Raw genomic sequence first — 20,372 nt, 5'->3', positions numbered from 1 at the left:
CTCGGCCTTCCCAACACTTTCTCTCAGAGTTGGGACCAAGGGCAGATGCCACCCCTCAGAAAGACCTCCCGACTTCCCCCCGCCACCTCTGCTCTCTTCCAGGCTTGCTGGGGGCAGGCCCTTCCCCTCCTGGAGCATTCCTGAGCAAGGGCAGAGGCCTAGCCTGTCCAGCAAGGGTCCCCACCCAGCACCCAGACCTCTGCCTGCCCTCTAGGGGCCTCTCAGGGAACACATGGCCACTGCCCCAAAGCTCAGTGATATCCTGAGATGTTCCAGGCGCACATCCCAGGCCCGTGCTGGATGGGCTGATGACCAAGTGACCCCAAGATCCTGAGTTCACCTGTGTCTTCCTCTGTGGCTGCTAAGAAGGGGTCACACTGCCTGGATCTAGTCCTTGAGGCTCAGGTAAGTGTCTGTGTGTGTGTGTGTGTCTGTGAGAGACAGTGTGTGTATGTTTCTGTGTGTGTGCGTGAGAGACAGAGTGTGTGTGAGGTCTGGAGCTCTACACGTCTCCCTAAGCTGCAGTTTCCCCAGCCACAGAAGGGGGTGATTTTCCTAAGCACTAAATGAGATAATCCATGTAGAAATGAAGACCAGTGCCTGGTTCCTAGCCAACACAAGGAGAAAAAGTTCATTACTGTTCTTAAGCTGAAATTTTCTCAGTACCATTCTAAAATTTGATGCACAGGACAGTGACATTTAGACAGTTTCCAACCAGTAGGCCATTACATTTTTAGGGATGGTTTTGTTGAGGTTTATGAATCTATAAGAAATTTCCTAGCCTCTGGTAACCGGCCCCATACTGTATGCTGAGAGCAACAGCAACGAGGTTCAAGAAACAACAGAGATGCCCCGAGTCTCATGGAGTAAGGAACGCAGCACCATCCTTTCCATTCAGTCATAAGAGGAAGCCAAGAGTTTGTGTGAAATTCTCTCCCATCTCATGTAATTATTCTTAGAGGTAAAAATACACCAAAATCAGGCTTTAAAAAAGCTATCGCCCTGACTTCACGGGGGCAAGGAGCAGTTTCCTACAGCGCTTTCCAGTAGGCTCTTTAATCTGGTTCCGCCCAGACCGCTCCTCCCATCAGCACCGGGATCTGAAGCCGGACCCGTGACCACACGTGGCCAGTGTAACTGGGGATGTTTCCCCATGTTAAGTAGCTCATGCAGGGACCCTAAAGGCAGAACAGGACTGCAGTGTGGAGGGCTGCCATGCTAAAGACCACATTCAGTGAAATCAAGTTAGAGACCATGGCATCCAGGGTCATACCCTGAAAGAGGTCTACAATTAACAAAAACAAGAATATTCAAAAATATTCAATCCTTTAACTTTCCTGTGAATGATATCCTAAGTCTTTAGTTGGTTGACAGACCTAGTACTTCAGTATGTTCCCATTCTTGATCTACCAGAGAAACTAAAAATAAGTCGGATATTTAGTGTTATAAATTTAAGTTCACGCGGCTGAAATGTTTTAAATGAAAAGGAACAAATGCTGACATCAGACGTCATTGATGAACGCCCAAGTGTCAGAACAATTTCATTTACCCATAAAGCTTCTGGGACAACTGAGGTTTGATTCACGAAGTTGGAAAGTCACGTTCATAAGAAGCGATGGGTCCCCTCTCACCCACACCCCGCACCCCTGGGTACCTTCGATGAACACCTCGGCGGAGGTGCTGTCAGAGCCACTGGAGTTGGCGGCCAGGCAGGTGTAGCGCCCTGTGTCGTCCTCGAAGGCCTCGGCAATGACCAGGGTGTGCAGGTCGCCCCCGTCCCAGAGGATCTGGATATCGGGACTGCTGTGTAGTTCACTCCCTTCACAGAACCATCTGCCGACCAACAGGAGTTGCAGGATGGGAGGGAGAGAAGGAAACGAGATGTTTACAACAACAAAGCACTAGCAAGAGGTGAGAGGCTGTATAATGAGATGCTTGTTTGATAAACAGAGACTCGAGTTCCTGATATCACTGCACACTATTACATTTGGGACCATGAAATGCGCGGCTAGACTACTCCCCTGGGTCTTCATCATAAAGCGTCTTGTAATTTCATCAACGTGGAATGAAGGAACATCATCAAGCTGGGAAAGTGCCAGTTACAAACTGAAAGGAGCACAATTCCAAGGGCCTTATAGATTTTTGTCACTAATGCCTCTCACACCTGTTACAATGTCATTTACTGTTCTCTAGAAAAAAATATGAAAGTGACAAGAACATGGTACTCAAAAGATGTGATATGTCCAGGGAGACTGAGGGTCACAGCCCCGGGCAGCAGCGTGCCTGCTGAGCTTCCAGCTGGGCAGATTAATACCCCCCACACCACTGCTATTTGGAGATCTTTCCAGTGGCACACCCAGCCGTGTGGGCAGGGGCCATGGTGGTCTGTGATTCATTCTTGCCGGTCTTACCCCTTTCCATCCCCTGGGTCTATGATGTGGGAGGCGGCAAGAGACCAGACCATTTTCATGAGGGTTCCTCCTCACAAGCCGAGCACCTCAAACTCTCAACAGGATTTTTACCAAAAAATAAAATAAAATAAAATAATGAAGCTTCCCTAACCCCCTCCCCTTCAAAATGAGATTTAAAGAAATATGAAGGAATGTCCACCAACAACTAAAAGGATTGACAACTATCCAGTTGCATCAGATCCTAATCAGCATCAGAGATTTTCTGAGTCTGAAGCTCTAGAAAATTCTTTGGACTTGGCCTCCTTTACATGTCACTGAAGACTAGTCTTTTCTGCACTTAGACAGCATACTATAGATATCTGTCTGTATTAAATCCGAAAGCAAAGGTAATAAATTGAAGAAAGTAGGGAAAACCACTAGACCATTCAGGTATGACCTAAATCAAATCCCTTACGACTATTCAGTGGAAGTGAGAAATAGATTCAAGGGATTAGATCTGAGACAGAGTGCCTGATGAACTAAGGATGGAGGTTCGTGACATTGTACAGGAGGCAGTGATCAAGGACATCTCCAAGAAAAAGAAATGAAAAAAGGCAAAATGGTTGTCTGAGGAGGCCTTACAAATAGTTGTGAAAAGAAGAGAAGCTAAAGGCAAAGGAGAAAAGGAAAGATATATCCAGCTGAATGCAGAGTTCCAAAGAATAGCAAGGAGAGATAAGAAAGCCTTCCTCAGTGATCAGTGCAAAGAAATAGAGGAAAACAATAGAATGAGAAAGACTAGAGATCTCTTCAAGAAAACTGGAGATACCAAGGGAACATTTCATGCAAAAATGGGCACAATAAAGGACAGAAATGGTATGGACCTAACAGAAGCAGAAGATATTAAGAAGAGGTGGGAAGAAAACACAGACGAACTATACAAAAAAGATCTTCACAACCCAGATAATCACGATGGTGTGATCACTAACCTAGAGCCAGACATCCTGGAATGTGAAGTCAAGTGGGCCTTAGAAAGCATCACTACGAACAAAGCTAGTGGAGGTGATGGAATTCCAGTCGAGCTATTTCAAATCCTAAAAGATGATGCTGTGAAAGGGCTGCCCTCAATACGCCAGCAAATTTGGAAAACTCAACAATGGTCACAGGACTGGAAAAGGTCAGTTTTCATTCCAATCCCAAAGGCAATGCCAAAGAATGCTCAAACTACCACACAATTGCATTCATCTCACATGCTAGTAAAGAATTTTGAGTAGCTCAAAATTCTCCAAGCCAGGCTTCAACAGTATGTGAACCATGAACTTCCAGATGCTCAAGCTGGATTTAGAAAAGACAGAAGAACTAGAGATCAAATTACCAACATCTGTTGGATCATCAAAAGAGCAAGAGAGTTCCAGAAAAACATCTATTTCTGCTTTTTTGACTGTGTGGATCACAACAAACTGTGGAAAATTCTTCAAGAGATGGAAATACCAAACCACCTTACCTGCTTCCTGAGAAATCTGTATGTAGGTCAAGAAGAAACAGTTAGAACTGGACATGGAACAATAGACTGGTTCAAAATAGGAAAAGGAGTACGTCAAGACTGTAGGGGAGAAGGCAATGGCACCCCACTCTGGTACTCTTGCTTGGAAAATCCAATGGATGGAGGAGCCTGCTAGGCTGCAGTCCATGGGGTCGTTAAGAGTCAGACACAACTGAGCGACTTCACTTTCACTTTTCACTTTCATGTATTGGAGAAGGAAAGGCAACCCACTCCAGTGTTCTTGCCTGGAGAATCCCAGGGACAGGGGAGCCTGGTGGGCTGCTGTCTATGGGGTCGCACAGAGTCAGACACGACTGAAGCGACTTAGCAGCAGCAGCAAGGCTGTAGATTGTCACCCTGCTTATTTAACTTATATGCAGAATACACTATGAGAAACACTGGGCTGGATGAAGCACAAGCTGGAATCAAGACTGCCGGGAGAAATATCAGTAACCTCAGATATGCAGATGACACCACCCTTATGGCAGAAAGCAAAGAAGAACTAAAGAACCTCTTGATGAAAGTGAAAAAGGAGAGTGAAAAAGTTGGCTTAAAGCTCAACATTCACAAAAGTAAGATTGTGACATCTGGTCCCATCACTTCATGGCAAATAGATGGGGAAACAATGGAAACAGTGACAGACTTTATTTTGGGGGGCTCCAAAATCACTGCAGATGGTCACTGCAGCCATGAAATTAAAAGACACTTGTTCCTTGGAAGAAAAGTTATGACCAACCTGGACAGCTTATTAAAAAACAGAGACATTACTTTGCCAACAAAGGTCCATCTAAAAGCTATGGTTTTTCCAGTAGTCGTGTGTGGATGTGAGAGTTGGACTATAAAGAAAGCTGAGTGCTGAAGAATTGATGCTTTTGAATTGTGGTGTTAGAGAAGACTGTCAAGAGTCCCCTGGACTGCAAGGAGATCCAATGAGTCAATCCTAAAGGAAATCAGTCCTGAATATTCATTGGAAGGAGTAATACTGAAGCTGAAACTCCAATACTTTGGCCACCTGATACGAAGACCTGACTCATTAAAAAAGACCCTGATGCTGTGAAAGATTGAAGGCGAGAGGAGAAGGGGACACCAGAGGATGAGATGGCTGGATGGCACCATGGACTCAATGGACATGAGTCTGAGTGAGCTCCAGGAGTTGGTGATGGAGAGCGAGGCCTGTGTGCTGCAGTTCATGGGGTTGCAAAGAGTTGGACACGACTGAGCAAATGAACTAGCTGAACTGAAAGGTAATAAAACAAACCGGTTTGCTAGTACTCAGTGTATTAACCACAGAAACTATGCTAAAAAAAAAAAAAAAAAACACACAAGCACAGGATACTTAGAAAAGAACAGCCATGACTTTGGGAATTAAAAACCATTTGAAAAACCAGCCAATTGAGCAATCATGTAATGCAAGGCATACTGCTTTTGAGGCAATTGAGAAGGGCAGTATTCCTTGATCCTGGGCAGTTGGCGGTTTCCATTTCCAAAAAGTCCTGGAGAACATTCCTGCCTAAAACCGTCTTATAGCTCCTTCCTCTTTGCTCTCTCCACAGTCACAATCCAGGTCCTCACTCCCGAGGACTGACTGTGGCTTAAGCATTGCTTGATCTGAAGTCTTCTAATTGGCCTCGTCATAGCTGGGCATGCTGAGGACTCCTCTCTAGCCCGTGTCAGGCGAGTGCATTTGACACTGCCCTGCATGAATCGTCCCCTCAACTTCAGTCTCTATGGTCTGCTTTCCTGTAACTTGGGCCCAGCTTCTTCTATCACACTCCTACAGAATCCTGCATGGATTGCTTGTCCCCTACGCAGCCCTCAAGTATTTTCTGCTTCTCCTCCCCTCTCAGGAGCTCTCTCCTCACCCTCTGTGTTCATCCCACCCTGGGGCTACTCTCCTCACAGCCAAGTGAATGGTGCCTTCAGCACACTGAAGTCTCCAGAGCACAGGCTGGCTGGATGCCCTCCATGTGAATGGCACTGTGCTAAGTGCCAGAGGCCCTGGGAGGAGTCATGCCCCATGGACTCTGGAACCAGCCAGAGTCTAGGTATCTGTATGGCACCTCGAGTGTGCTAACCATTCATAAAAAGATAAGAACCAACTGTCAGAGGAACAATAGAGCATGAAAAAAAATGCAACAAAGATTTAAAAGAAATGACAGTTAATCACCCTGGTCAGACCTGCTCCATAGGGACAGCTCCACCAGCCACCCCAGCGGAGTGGCACCCTGATCTCGTGCAGCACACTGTCTATAGGCCCTCACCAGTCTCCCCATGGCCCTGAGCCAGGAAATTGTTTTCATGTTTTTAAAGGTTAGGAAAAACTCAGAAGAATAATAGTTTGTGACACGTGGAAGTTACATAGAGGACAGATTTAGAGTCTGTAAGTTTGAGGAAGAGAAACTAAAGAACCTCTTGAAAGTGACAGAGGAGAGTGAAAAAGTTGGCTTGAAACTCAACATTCAAAAAAAAAAAACTAAGATCATGGCATCCAGTCCCATCATTTCATGGCAAACAGGGAAACAATGGAAACAGTGACAGACTATTTTCTTGGGCTCCAAAATCACCACCGATGGTGACTGCAGCCATGAAATTAAAAGATGTTTGCTCATTGGAAGAAAAACAATGACTAACCTAGACAGCATATTAAAAAGCAGAAATACTACTTTGCCAACAAAGGTCTGTCTAGTTAAAGCTATGGTTTTCAAGTAGTCATATATGGATGTGAGAGTTGGACCATAAAGAAAGCTGAGCACCAAAGAATTGATGCTTTTGAACTGTGGTGTTGAAGAAGATGCTCGAGAGTTCCTTGGATAGTGAGATCAAATCAGTCAATCCTAAAGGAAATCAGTCCTGAATATTCATTGGAAGGACTGATGTTGAAGCTGAAGCTCCAATACTTTGGCCATCTGATGCAAAGAGCTGACTCATTAGAAAAGACCCTGATGCTAGGAAAGATTGAGGGCAGCAGGAGAAGGGAAGGACAAAGGATGAGATGGTTGGATGGCATCCCCAACTCGATGGACATGAGTTTGAGCAAGCTCTGGGAGTTGGTGATGTACAACAGGGAGGCCTGGTATGTTGCAAAGAGTCAGAAATGACTGAACGACTGAAGTTTTAGGGGCTCAGAGCCATGCCCCTGAACTCACCCAGTGTCTATGGCAGCCTTCACGCTGCAGCAACACCTGGGTCATTGGGACAGACTGCATGGCCCACAAATCCTGAAACAGTTACCATCTGGATTTTATAGGAAAACTGTGATCCCTGGGCCAGCAGCATCAGCACCATTTGGGAGCTTGTTAGAAATGCAGTATCTCTGGGGGTTCCTGAGAAAAGTAAAAACAGAGCTACCTATGATCTAGCAACCCCACTCCTGTGCATATATCCAGAGAAAGCTCTAATTCCAAACAATGCATACACTGTACCATTCACTGCAGCAATATTCACCTACTGTGAACCTAAATGTCCACTGACAGATGAATGGATAGAGAAGATGTGGTACATATATACAATGGAACACTACTGAGTCATAAAGAAGAATGAAACAATGCCATTTGCAGCAACACAGACAGACCTAGAGATAATCATACTAAGTCAGGTCAGAAAGAGAAAGACAAATACCACATGGTATCACTTGTATGTGGAATCTAAGATATGACACAAATGAACCTACCTACATAACAGAAACAGAATCCTGGACATAGAGAATAGAGCTGTGGTTGCCAAGGGGCAGTGGGTGGTAGAGGGTTGGATTTGCAGGGTGGGATTAGAAGATGTAAGCTTTTATACACGAGATGGATAAACAACAAAGTCCTACTATACAGCATAGAGAACTATATTCAATACCTTGGGATAAACCATAATGCTATGCATGCATGCTAAGTCTCTTCAGTTGTGTCTGACTCTGTGCGACCCCATAGACAGCAGCCCACCAGGCTCCCCCGTCCCTGGGATCCTTCAGGCAAGAGTACTGGAGTGGGCTGCCATTTCCTTCTCCAATGCAGGAAAGTGAAAAGTGAAAGTGGAGTCGCTCAGTCGTGTCCGACTCTTAGTGACCCCATGGACTGCAGCCCACCAGGCTCCTCCGTCCATGGGATTTTCCAGGCAAGAGTACTGGAGTAGGGTGCCATTGCCTTCTCCAAACCATAATAGAAAAGAATATAAAAAATGTGTGTGTATGTGTATATATATATATATATATATATATATATATATTTACACACATATAACTGAATCACTTGACTGTACAGCAGAAATTAACACAACATTAACATACTTCAATACAAAGTTAAAAAATAATAACTAAATTTAAAACAATACAGAATCTAGAACCTCACCCCAAACCCATTGAGACAACTTGGATTCTGGTGATTCACACACACATAAGGGGTGGAAGTTCTGGTCTGCCATGAGTGGGTCATGCCAGCCTGATCACAAGGCCCTGGCTCTCCCCTGAGGGGCCATGCTTCTTGAGCACAGACACCAAACTGCGTGTCTTAATCTCTGACCCTCTGCACACAAGTGCCCATGAAACTGTATTGCTTCTCTCTTCTCTACAATGCAAAATGTATAGCATTATTCACTTGGCAACTGATATTATATCATTTCCTACCCTCTGTGTTCTTTATACCATTATCTGAGGCCTAATACATTTATGGCTTACTTTCCCATCTAGAAAATGGACTATTTTTCACTAATCCATAGAGTACTGTCACAGTCACAGCATCCTGGCAAAAGACTAAGAACATTTAGTCTTCTTTAAAGACAAGTTAACAGTCGAGTCTGTTGATTCCATTTTGACCTTAAAGTCACCCTCCATTAAATTCTTGTTGCTAGCACAGCTTAAACTACAGCGTAAATACACAAAATCGGTGCAACAAAGGTGTGTGAGGGGGTGGGGAGATACAGCCCAGGTGTGACACTCGGTCCCCTCACCACCCCCCAACCCCGTCCTGAGGCAGACGTCACTAAGGGTTACAGTGTCCTCAGCCAATGAAACTAAGGATGACAGTGTCCTCAGCCAATGAAACTAAGGATTACAGTGTCCTCAGCCAATGAAACTAAGGATTACAGTGTCCTCAGCCAATGAAACTAAGCATTACAATTTCCTCAGCCAATGAAACTAAAGATTACAGTGTCCTCAGCCAATGAAACTAAGGATTACAGTGTCCTCAGCCAATGAAACTAAGGATTACAGTGTCCTCAGCCAATGAAACCAAGTGCCTTGTGGTGGCCCCTCTCATAGCAACCGAGGTGCAAGTCTGCAATGAAACACCCCTGCCATCCTCACCTCGGTCTCTTTCTAGAAAATACACTGGTTTTCCTCCAGATCCTGAAACCGCCTCTCTTCATTATGAGGAGAGGGTGGACAGAGGGCTAGGTGCAGAGGCAGCCTATGGACACGTGACCTGTGCTTAGCGCCTACTTGGGGAGCATTCCATTGAAGGACGTCTGCATGTTTTCTCATCCCGTTTCTAACACCTGGAAGCCACTTACTCAGTGGACAGGACAGTGTACTGGGAAATCAAATCCGACTATCTACACACCCATTCTGTACCTCCAAGTCTCAGCTTCCGGCATACTACTAAGCTGCTAGTATAAAATGGGTAAACATTCCATACGATCTCACAGTTAGGATGAGGAGATGATAGAAAAGTTGGGAGCTGTGATAGCTTTTAAGAGCTTATCTGATACAAATTAATGGAAAGAGCATGAATCTTTATTAACTGCCTATTACATGCTACATGCTTCACAAACATGGCCTGGTTTTATCTGCCATCAACCTTGTGAAGTGGTTTGTTACTGTACTGAAGATTCAGGCAGCTCCCATTTATCCATAGAACACTGACAATTAAACACAGACAAATGTGTGTTTCAACTGTCTTCAACTGTGTCTTTCATTGTCTTCAAACTTTTAGTTTCCTCTTTCATCAAGCTTTTAAAACTATGGATAGAAACAAGCTGTAATAAAGTTTCCTGGTTCTTTCTCTAATCTTGATGGAGTCACTAAGCAGCTATGTAATTGCTACACCACAGCTGCTGAGGAGCGAACCTTGAACCTCAGTGAACATGGTAAATCCCCAATCAAAAGTATTTAGACTTGCTCAAGTCAGACTAAGCCAGTTGAGACCGGCTGTCAAACTCTAAGGCCATAAACAGGGTATGAAAATAAGCCTGTATTAATTAGGAATAAAATGTAAACAGGCTAGCAGATGCAATCTCACTCATTCATTCCCTCATCAACCAATTATTAATTCAACCAGCAAAGGGCTCCCTGCACTTAAATTCCAACATAGAAACTGACCACAGTATAGACGAATAGATCTGATAGACAGAGTGCCTGAAGAACTATGGACAGAGGTTTGTGACACTGTACTGGAGGCAGTGATCAAGATCATCCCCAAGAAAAAGAAATGCAAAAAGGAAAAATGGTTGTCTGAGGAATCAAGGCTATGGTTTTTCCAGTAGTCATGTATGGATGTGAGAGTTGGACTGTGAAGAAGGCTGAGCACGGAAGAATTGATGCTTTTGAACTGTGGTGTTGGAGAAGACTCTTGAGAGTCCCTTGGACTGCAAGGAGATCCAGTCCATTCTAAAGGAGATCAGTCCTGGGTGTTCTTTGGAAGGAATGATGCTAAAGCTGAAACTCCAGTACTTTGGCCACCTCATGCGAAGAGTTGATTCATTGGAAAAGACTCTGATGCTGGGAGGGATTGGGGGCAGGAGGAGAAGGGGACGACAGGGGATGAGATGGCTGGATGGCATCACCGACTCGATGGACATGATTTTGGGTGAACTCTGGGAGTTGGTGATGGACAGGGAGGCCTGGCGTGCTGCAATTCATGAGGTTGAAAAGAGTCGGACACAACTGAGCGACTGAACTGAACTGAGGAGGTCTTACAAATAGCTGTGAAAAGAAGAGAAGCTAAAGGCAAAGGAGAAAAGGAAAGATATATCCATCTGAATGCAGAGTTCCAAAGAATAGCAAGGAGAGATAAGAAAGCCTTTCTCAGTGATCAATGCAAAGAAATAGAAGAAAACAATAGAATGGGAAAGACTAGAGATCTCTTCAAGAAAATTGGAGATACCAAGGCAACATTTCATGCAAAGATGGGCTCAATAAAGAACAGAAATGGTATGGACCTAACAGAAGCAGAAGATATTAAGAAGAGGTGGACAGAGTGCTTGAGCAGGTGCTGCCGCCGCTAAGTCACTTCAGTCGTGTCCGACTCTGTGCGACCCCATAGACAGCCAGGCTCCCCTGTCCCTGGGATTCTCCAGGCAAGAACACTGGAGTGGGTTGCCATTTCCTTCTCCGCTGCATGAAAGGGAAAAGTGAAAGGGAAGTTGCTCAGTCGTGCCCGACTCAGTCGTGTTGAATTCTTTGTGACCCCAGGGACTGTAGCCCACCAGGCTCTTCTGTCCACGGGATTCTCCAGGCAAGAATACTAGAGTGGGTTGCCATTCCCTTCTCCAGGGGATCTTCCCCATGCAGGGACCGAACCCTGGTCTCCTGCACTGCAGGCAGATTCGTTACCACATTCGTTAGCCATCAGAAAAGCCCGAAGGTTCATTATAGCTTCTCACGTATAGGTTCAGCTTGTTCTGGGGCTCTGCAACCCCCACGCCCCACCCCCATGGCGCTAATGGTAAAGAACTTGCCTGCCAATGCTGGAGATATAAGAGATGCAGGTTCAATCCCTGGGTTGGGAAGATCCCCTGAAGGAGGAAACGGCAACCCACTCCAGTATTGCCTGGAGAATCCCATGGACAGAGGAGCCTGGTGGGCTACAGTCGATGGGGTCACAGAGTCAGACACGACTGAAGCAAAGAATGCAAGGGACAAGCTAAGTAGTGAAGTCCCTCGTGGGATTTTTCCACCTGGAGGACTGAACAGATTCATCTTGCTCTGGATAGAATACTTGGGCTGAAATTAATCTATTAGAGACGGGATTATATTGATAGACTTGTTTCCTTTTTACTCAAAAAGGATTATAATACATAGGAAAAAAGAATTGCAGTAATTAGAGCTTTGTAAAATGGCATGTTTCTTCATATTATTCTGTGCTGGGATTTTGAAATCAACAATGTTTTAATATACAAATACCCGTATATTTCTTTTTGTTGCAAAATGTCTTTTTTCCAGCCTAAACATGGGACAGTGCCAGAAATTCAAGGTTCCTCTTATGGCACTGCAGGATGTGGGAGGACTGAAATTTGAGAAGGTGTTTTACGCAGAAAAGCTTATATTTAATTGTTCACTTTCTACGTTTCAAGGGGAGGTGAGCTGTAAGCCTGACTTGGCCTGAGATGATGCTGGCAGAGAGGGCCTGCATGTGACTGCAGCCCTGGGAAGCCTCTGCTTGGGAAGGCAGTGGGAGGAGGATAAGTCACATCAGGGGCACTGCAGCTGCTTCTGAGCGGGCGCTGCCTTTGGGGACCACCAGTCGTTTCCGTCTTGGACAGCATAAGGCTCACCTCCCCCGTTTCCTGCCCTTCTGCCCCGGGCACCTGGCGGCCAGCCTCAGAGCGGCACACTGCAGCTGGCTGTACGTCTGGGAAAGCTCAGAACACCGGTCCTCCGAGACTGAGGAACAGTGCTGATCTTTACGACAATAAATCCAACTGCTAAATGAGAGGAACTAACAAATCCACTGGCCAAGCAGAGTTTATATTTCTCGGCATGGGAGATGATAGTTTATGTTAAAAAAAACCCACATATGGCACCACTCAACTTCCACACTGACTAGTATCTATTCTAACACTATCACTTAAAAGGAAATATATGTTTTAGGGACTGATGGTTTTTTTGGGTTTTCTTATTTTTTGTACCACACTGATGTGTCATGGAAATTTTCTGCATCCTGAATTTTAAACATGCGGTTTTTAAAAAGAACAAATTTGACTTATTAAACTTACAAAGTCTCATCAATGGATCTTGACTAATACCCTCCAACTCGGACAAGGAAAACGGTAACTCTCTGAAGTCAGTTAATTAAAACAATGAGAGCTTATGAAATACAAACCTTTAAAAATGGTTATCATTTTCTCCTCATAAGGCAGTTTCCTTAGGCTCAAGGGGAAGACAAGTTATGCTCAAAGATTTCTGCTTTGCTTCTCAACTCCACTGATCTGTACTTTTCAGAAAAGTGTGTGGTGACCATGTGTGTGTGCTTGACTGCTCAGCTGTGCCTGACTCTTTGGGACCCTATGGACTGTAGCCCGCCAATCCTCTGTCCATGGAACCGTCCAGGCAAGAATACTGGAGTGAGTTGCCATTTCCTCCTCCTGGGGATCTTCCTGACCCAGCGATCAAGCCTGTGTTTCCTGCATTGCAGGCACATTCTTTACCCTGAGCCTCTTGGTAAGCCCGTCTGTGGTGACCACATGCTGGCCAATCGGGCCCACAGCAGTCCCTTCAAAGCGCAAGCAGCCACACGGCCTTGTGGAAGCGCATGTTGGGAGTAAACCAAGGAACCAGTTTCCTTAATGCTAACAGAGTGGAAATCAAGGGTGGGGAAGAGCTCAGAGACAGGAGTGGTTCAGCAATGACTCTGTTTTCCAGGAGCCCTTGCTCCCTAAGGAAGGGCAGTGCTCTGCCCTAAGGTGGAGAATCACCAACACGGAACCAGCAACCTCTACCCAAGACAAACCTCGCTCATGCTGAGCTCACAGGCAGGCTGGCCGCAGACATCCCATTTTATACGTCTTCAGTTAAGCAGCAATTAACTTTTACAGAGCATTTTTTGTCTTGTCACCAAAGATTTCTTAATTCTTTACATGTGTTCACATGAACCGCAAGACACACCATGTTTATTCTGTCGAGTGGATTTATAGGCAGACCAAAGTGAAGTTAGTCCTTGGCTAAATTTACTATGGCTATAATTTCATGACCGCCTAGCTCGAGGGCCAACAGCTAAATCTGTGTGGACAACAGATGTACTTTAACCTTATGGTCCAAAAGACACCAATAAATAGATTGATGTCTTGAAATTCAAAGCACAGGAAATGGTAAAATAGATTCTGAACCGAAACCAGACTCCAATCGAACAATTCTTACCTCTAATCATCACTTTGTCTCCCAAGATGGGAAGATTAAAATAGAGGAGGACCAAAGAGCTCAGATAAAACAGAACCTAGAGAATGATCTGACCTCGTCTTGTTCTGACCGTGACAGGTCGCCTCACGTCTGGATGCTGTGTGCAGACAGATGTTTAATCACGGTCCTGAGACACAACTATGAACAGGCAAGTGGGATCCACACCAAGTCTGTGCGCTGCCAGGAGCTGTTAAACTCTCAGGCTGCTTCTAATCAGTTCCACACTGTGGAATTAGTAAGAGGCTTAGGGTTGGCAGGCTGCAGTCCAGGTCTGGTTCCGCCTGGTCCACAGACCAGCCCAGCTGGAGGAGATGCAGACCTCCTCTCTTTGGGGCTGAGTTTCCTCATCTGGGTCTCCTCCTAGATGTCCCTAGAAACTAGTTCTGCCGCCAGTGGGCAGATACCGTTGAAAAGGATTCTGGGGCCAAACAGGTTTTTAGATCACCGGGGTTAACGGAGTTCAACATCTGTCTTCACTACAGAACTCTTTAGAACTCTGGGCCGATGTGCACTTTCCAGACAGAACGATGGCCATCCTACTGGACCACAGCACACACGCTCTGAGAATCAGGCCGAAGGACCAGCGTGACATGGACACAGAGTGGGCTGAAGTGTCCCTCGGTCCCCGACTAACTCTCCGATAGTGACATGAGGAACAAGAAGGAAGAGAGGCCCCCAACCCTCCTGTTGCTCATTCACAGATTCCCAGCTGAGAAAACAGGTTCATCCTCAGCAGTTGTCTATGCAAGCACAAAGCTCAGCATGACCCAACAGGTCGCTTCAGAGCTACCTGCCTGGTAACTCGTGCTGATGTTCCGAGCCTGGGAGCCCGGGCAGGAGACGCCTCACCAGACCCAGCGGAGCAACCTCAGCTGGTTCGTGCTGCAGGGCCATGGGCAGTCGGTACCTGTCACTGCATCAGGGCTGCATTCTGGAGGGAATACAGCGGGAGGCGGTTTATGAGAAGCACACGGTGCTTCTGGAGCGGGTCCATTCCACACAAGGATTGTCTCAGAATTAGGAGACCCTGAGGACTAAGACCAAGGTCAGCACAGGGCAGCCAGCCCTCCCGCGTCCTTGACTCCACCCAGAACAGGTCACCCTACTCCCACAGGGCCTGGAGTCGGTGTCTGATGAACAAGGCCATGAAGACTCTCCCCCGGCAGGGGCACAGGCCTCCCAAGGTCAAGGTCCAGGAGCTGTCACCCCTGCTCACCCCAGTGTCTGACACGTGCCTGAGCTTCTGGCCTTGATGGTGCTGAGGGGCAGGGGGTGCTCCTCTTTGGAAACACTGCACCTTTAGGGGAGAAAGACCTTCCTTCTCTCTCTCGTCCCCAAGGAGCCTCAGCCAGATGGGGGAGGCAGCCTCCCGCACCTTGAACCTTATTCCAGCCTCCAGAACCTCCAAGAGGCCAACGTGTACCTTGAGGGGCCTCGGACACATGGAAAGCAGAGTGCGTGTGACTTAAGTTCTTGTGCACACGGGCCTGGCAGGGACCCTATGCACATGTGGGCCTGCAAGGCAAGCTTTCCTGGGGTACCCTTGGCAAGGCCACCTGCCCCACATCCCAGTGCTGACCCTGGAGCTCACCCTGCGTGCCTTCCAGCAGTGTGTGTGGAGGCCAGCTTACAGGGAAACAGTCAGGTCATGAGAGGTCAGCAGTGTAGGAGCTCAGTGCTCACAGGTCAGCTTGTGGCCTGTGCCTGCCTCCCATCTCGTAACCCAGACCAGGATGCCTTGGTCATACACATACACATACACACACACACACACACCCTAACCACTGTCAACCACACAGCCACAACCACCACACACAATCACAACTATGCACACACAAAACCTGCACACACAATCACAGTACTCACAGCCACAAACCCATACACAAGCACACACACTTGTACACACTCACAACTATACACACACACTACACACAACCACTACACACACAACCACACACACACAACCACACATACTCATATACAACCACTCACAAGCACACACACAACCACAACCACTACACATACAAACACACATATACAACCACACACATTTGTACAGAACCACACATATGACCACATGACCACACACAGTCATACACAACATACACACATAACTGCACATACACACACAACCACAATACACAACCACACACACTCATACACAACCACTCATAAGCGCACACACAACCACAACTACACACACATACACAACCACACATTCACACAAAACCACATATACATAACCACACACACTCATGCACAACCATACATACATAACTACACATACACACATATACAGTCACATACCACTCTGGATTAAGCATCAGACACACACCTGGAATGGACTTCGGGGAAGAGCCTTCCACCCCCGGAAACACCGTGTCAGTTACCTGTCTGCTCCAGCCACACTGGTGACCCCTCAGGAGTAACTGCCCTCCTCCACCAAGCTGGAACGAATACTGCCTCAGAGTCTGCAGAGTTCTGTTCTCCGGGAGCCCCAGCCCAGCTCCAAGCTGGTGGAGCTGCTTCAGGGCGGGCCGGCCACACCTCATTTTATGTGGCTATCTGAACAACGAACAAAGTGGCAGGTTCCACTGCAGTGGTTTTCAGAGCAAATTACTGGCAGCAGGCATTTCATTCCAACAGGCTACATGTATCAAAAACGTTAAAATTAATGTTAGGCTTGGATACAGACTAGAATCCTTCTCTTTGAAAAACAGATAGACTTTTAGAATGAAAAAGCTTTCAGACAGTTAGAGCCCCTCAGCCACCATTAGCCCCACGCTGTATTCCACCATTTAGAGTTTATACTCTGCCTGGCCCAAAGCTACTGTGATCACACAACATACAGTTTGTGAAAACCAGCTTCAAAAGCACTTTTTCCAAGTGCTTGGCAAAAGACAAATCAAAACGAAAACTAAAACCAGTATGAGGTATTGGTTGGGGGAGGGAACAAGGCTTCAGCATACGATATTTACTAGTTACAGAACATGGTAACAGTTCCTTTGCTTACATAGCAAATAAATATGTGTGCTTTGCAGTTAAAACCTGTCACTGCTGCTAAGGCCTCCGTGTGTGTGCTGCACAGGACACACTGTGCTCTTTAACAGTGTCCTGGAGACTGGTCATGTGCCGGATTCTGGTTCTCAGAGCCAGGACATGACTGGGCCATCAGGAGCACGTGACCTCCGGCTCCTGAGAATTGCGTGAGACAGGAAGAGTGACCAGAGGCCCACCCTGTCCCTTCAAGTCTGTACTTCATGAGAAAGCCCTTCCTCGCTACCTAGCATCCTAGTGATTCATCCACACTGAGGAGACAGGAGCTCACCACGCGCCGCAGACAGGTGCAGGGTCTGTCAGCCAGTCCATCAGTCGTGTTCAACTCTTTGCGACCCCATGGACTGCCGCACGCCAGGCCTCCCTGTCCATCACCAACTCCCGGAGTCCACCCAAACCCATGTCCATTGAGTCAGTGATGCTATCCAGCCATCTCATCCTCTGTCGTCCCCTTCTGCTCCTGCCCTCAATCTTTCCAGCATCAGGGTCTTTTCAAATGAGTCAGCTCTTCGCATCAGGCGGCCAAAGTATTGGAGTTTCAGCTTCAGCATCAGTCCTTCCAATGAACACCCAGGACTGATCTCCTTTAGGATGGACTGGTTGGATCTCCTTGCAGTCCAAGGGACTCTCGAGAGTCTGCTCCAGCACCTGAGCTACACGTGAACGCTGTGTCACACTCATGTCTCCTCTCAATTCCTTTGCTAAGAATAATCACACTCTCCCTTAATGTTTCATTGGTCCAGCTTTTCCACCTTATACGAAGCTGGTCCTAAAAACACTTGCCCACATATGAGGTCAGGTCAATTTTTCAGGATCTGAAAAAGTTCCCAGAAGCTTCTTATGGCTAAAACGATTCCTTGTGCCCAGAGATGAAACTGACAGATATGAACTCCTGAGTTCCTTGTCATGAGATGTATTGACACTGGAGGAATAGGTGGCAGGGATCTTATAGAAAAGATCTGAGAACTAGATGAGTAAGTCGTTGGGAGATTAGGAAGACTGGGCCTACAGCCTTTCTCTCAGCAAACAATGGATTGACAGCTGATGAACGAGAGTGGGTGAGAAGGTCTAAGCCTGCTGTGCTGAACACTGAAGAATGGCACAATCCTCTTGATTATGATATACTGAGGAGATTAGCCTAATTTAATCACAATAATGAGCCCTTTGGGTGCTTTTTAATTAGGATAGTTCACTGGGGATACATGAACACATTCGGGATCCCCGCCCACAAAAACTCACACACGCAAAATGCTATGTTTCCTAGTTTCTAAACAGTTTGCACCACACAATATCTTTTAAAAAAACAATTTCATACTCTGTACAAAAATGTGGGTCAATAGGTGACATTAGAGTATTTCCTTTAAAATAAGGGCTTTCAAAACTTAGTCATATTCCTTATCTATTTGATGTGTACTATAGGCCTCCAATGGCACCCCACTCCAGTACTCTTGCCTGGAAAATCCCATGGACGGAGGAGCCTGATAGGCTGCAGTCCATGGGGTTGCTAAGAGTCGGACATGACTGAGCAACTTCACTTTGACTTTTCACTTTCATGCATTGGAGAAGGAAATGGCAACCCACTCCAGTATTCTTGCCTGGAGAATCCCAGGGACGGGGGAGCGTGGTGGGCTGCCGTCTACGGGGTCGCACAGAGTCGGACACAACTGAAGCGACTTAGCAGCAGCAGCAGCAGCAGAGGCCTCCCTGGTGGCTCAGATAGTAAAGAATCCACGTGCCAATGCAGGAGATGCAGGTTAGGTTAGGATTAGATTAGGAAGATCCGCTGGAGAAGGGGATGGCAATCCAATCCAGTATTCTTGCCTGGAGAATCCCATGGACAGAGGAGCCTAGTGGGCTACAGTCCATGAGGTCAATGATTCTTTGATAGCTTTCTGAATATCCTACTCTTTCCCCTCATTGTTTATATCATCCTTATTTTCCCCACACTTCTTGGAGAAGTCACACCACTCTTTTTGTAACAAAATCCCAACTTTTGTCTGTATTCGCTACAGGAGTGTGTGTGTGTGTGTGTGTGTTTCACAAGCTCAGTCCCCATTGTCCCCCCACCAACACAGCAACTTCTCAGCCTTTCAGCTTCTGTGCAGAGGGTCCCACCCTCTTCTGCCCTGGCATATGCTGTCCATTCTCAGCGCTGAGGGAAAACAACAAAACTAAAGGAAAATCAGCCCTTAGGTCATTGTGCACAATCGCTATCTTTAAGTTTTCACTTTTTGTTCAGAAGTAACTCTCCTGAATAGGATGCAAAATGTGTACCTGTGATCAGTACACATAATACACAGACATTCATCATCATGACCTCCCATCTCTTGAACTGGACCCCTGCCACAGAGGAGAGAAGTAGAGATTCCTCCTCTCCCCAACCTCTTCCTCTGAAGAGTATCATTATGACTTCTAAGTGACTAAGAACTCAAAGTATTTAATAGCTCTAGCATTCTGGTAGGATTATAAAGAGATTTTCAGCCAATGATTAAAGAGTTAATCTTAGACATTTCAAAGAAAAATGTTAAATCTGTTGCCAGGTCGTTTGCTGCAATGTTAAAGCTAAAAGAATGAGTTTGTCCAACACTCTGGAGCCTAATAATGTAATTGTAACTAATAAACTGAGGAGACAGAATGGTTCTAACACAGCTTTGCACATGATTTAATGACCCCTGTGCAATAATTCTTCAGCGGTTCATATAACCAGAATTTACAGACTTATTCCTAACTTCAGGAAAAATTGACTTCACTCTTGAACCCGATGCCTTCTTGCATCAATCTCTGAACTGCACTTATTGAACTAAAATCACAATCCTGAGAAGGCCTCCCCCCACTCCCTGGGGTAGAGAATCTGCTTGTTCAAAATTGTGACTGTATCATTTCATCTTCAGAAAGCCGTTTATAAGTATTTTATAAACTTAGCAAATGATATCATCAGAACGTACACACTGCCTGTGAAGGAGGAAAGAACAGGGTGTTCAGGAAGCACTGCTGTGCTGTGTAGCTGTGACACACACATGGTACATGGGGTGTGCAGGACTCTCCGTGGAGGAGGCGGCAGAGGCCAGGGTCAGGAGTGTTCCAGCTGGGAGCTGTTTGAGCTTGTAAAGAGAAGTGAATACAATGAAAACTACAAGCAAGCACTCCTACACATTGAAAATGACTAACTACTATGGGACTTGGAGAAGGCAATGGCACCCCACTCCAGTACTCCTGCCTGGAGAATCCCATGGACGGAGGGCCTGGTGGACTGCAGTCCATGGGGTCGCTGAGAGTCGGACACGAC

At 46.2% G+C, this 20,372-nt stretch overlaps 1 protein-coding gene across 6 annotated transcripts in view; it reads right to left on the bottom strand.

Annotated features, from left to right (window-relative positions):
* The window catches only part of PALLD (palladin, cytoskeletal associated protein), a 364,941-nt gene that overhangs the window by 205,989 nt on the left and 138,580 nt on the right, over positions 1–20,372 (bottom strand). For all 6 annotated transcript variants that reach the window (XM_070794343.1, XM_070794341.1, XM_070794342.1 and 3 more), the window contains one exon: positions 1,655–1,833. In XM_070794343.1, coding sequence (XP_070650444.1) covers positions 1,655–1,833 — 179 coding nt within the window. The remainder of the gene's footprint in view (positions 1–1,654; positions 1,834–20,372) is intronic.

This window comes from Bos indicus, chromosome 8 (assembly GCF_029378745.1).
Source record: "Bos indicus isolate NIAB-ARS_2022 breed Sahiwal x Tharparkar chromosome 8, NIAB-ARS_B.indTharparkar_mat_pri_1.0, whole genome shotgun sequence".
NCBI lineage: Eukaryota > Metazoa > Chordata > Mammalia > Artiodactyla > Bovidae > Bos > Bos indicus.
This window is presented reverse-complemented; position numbering and strand designations above follow the sequence as displayed.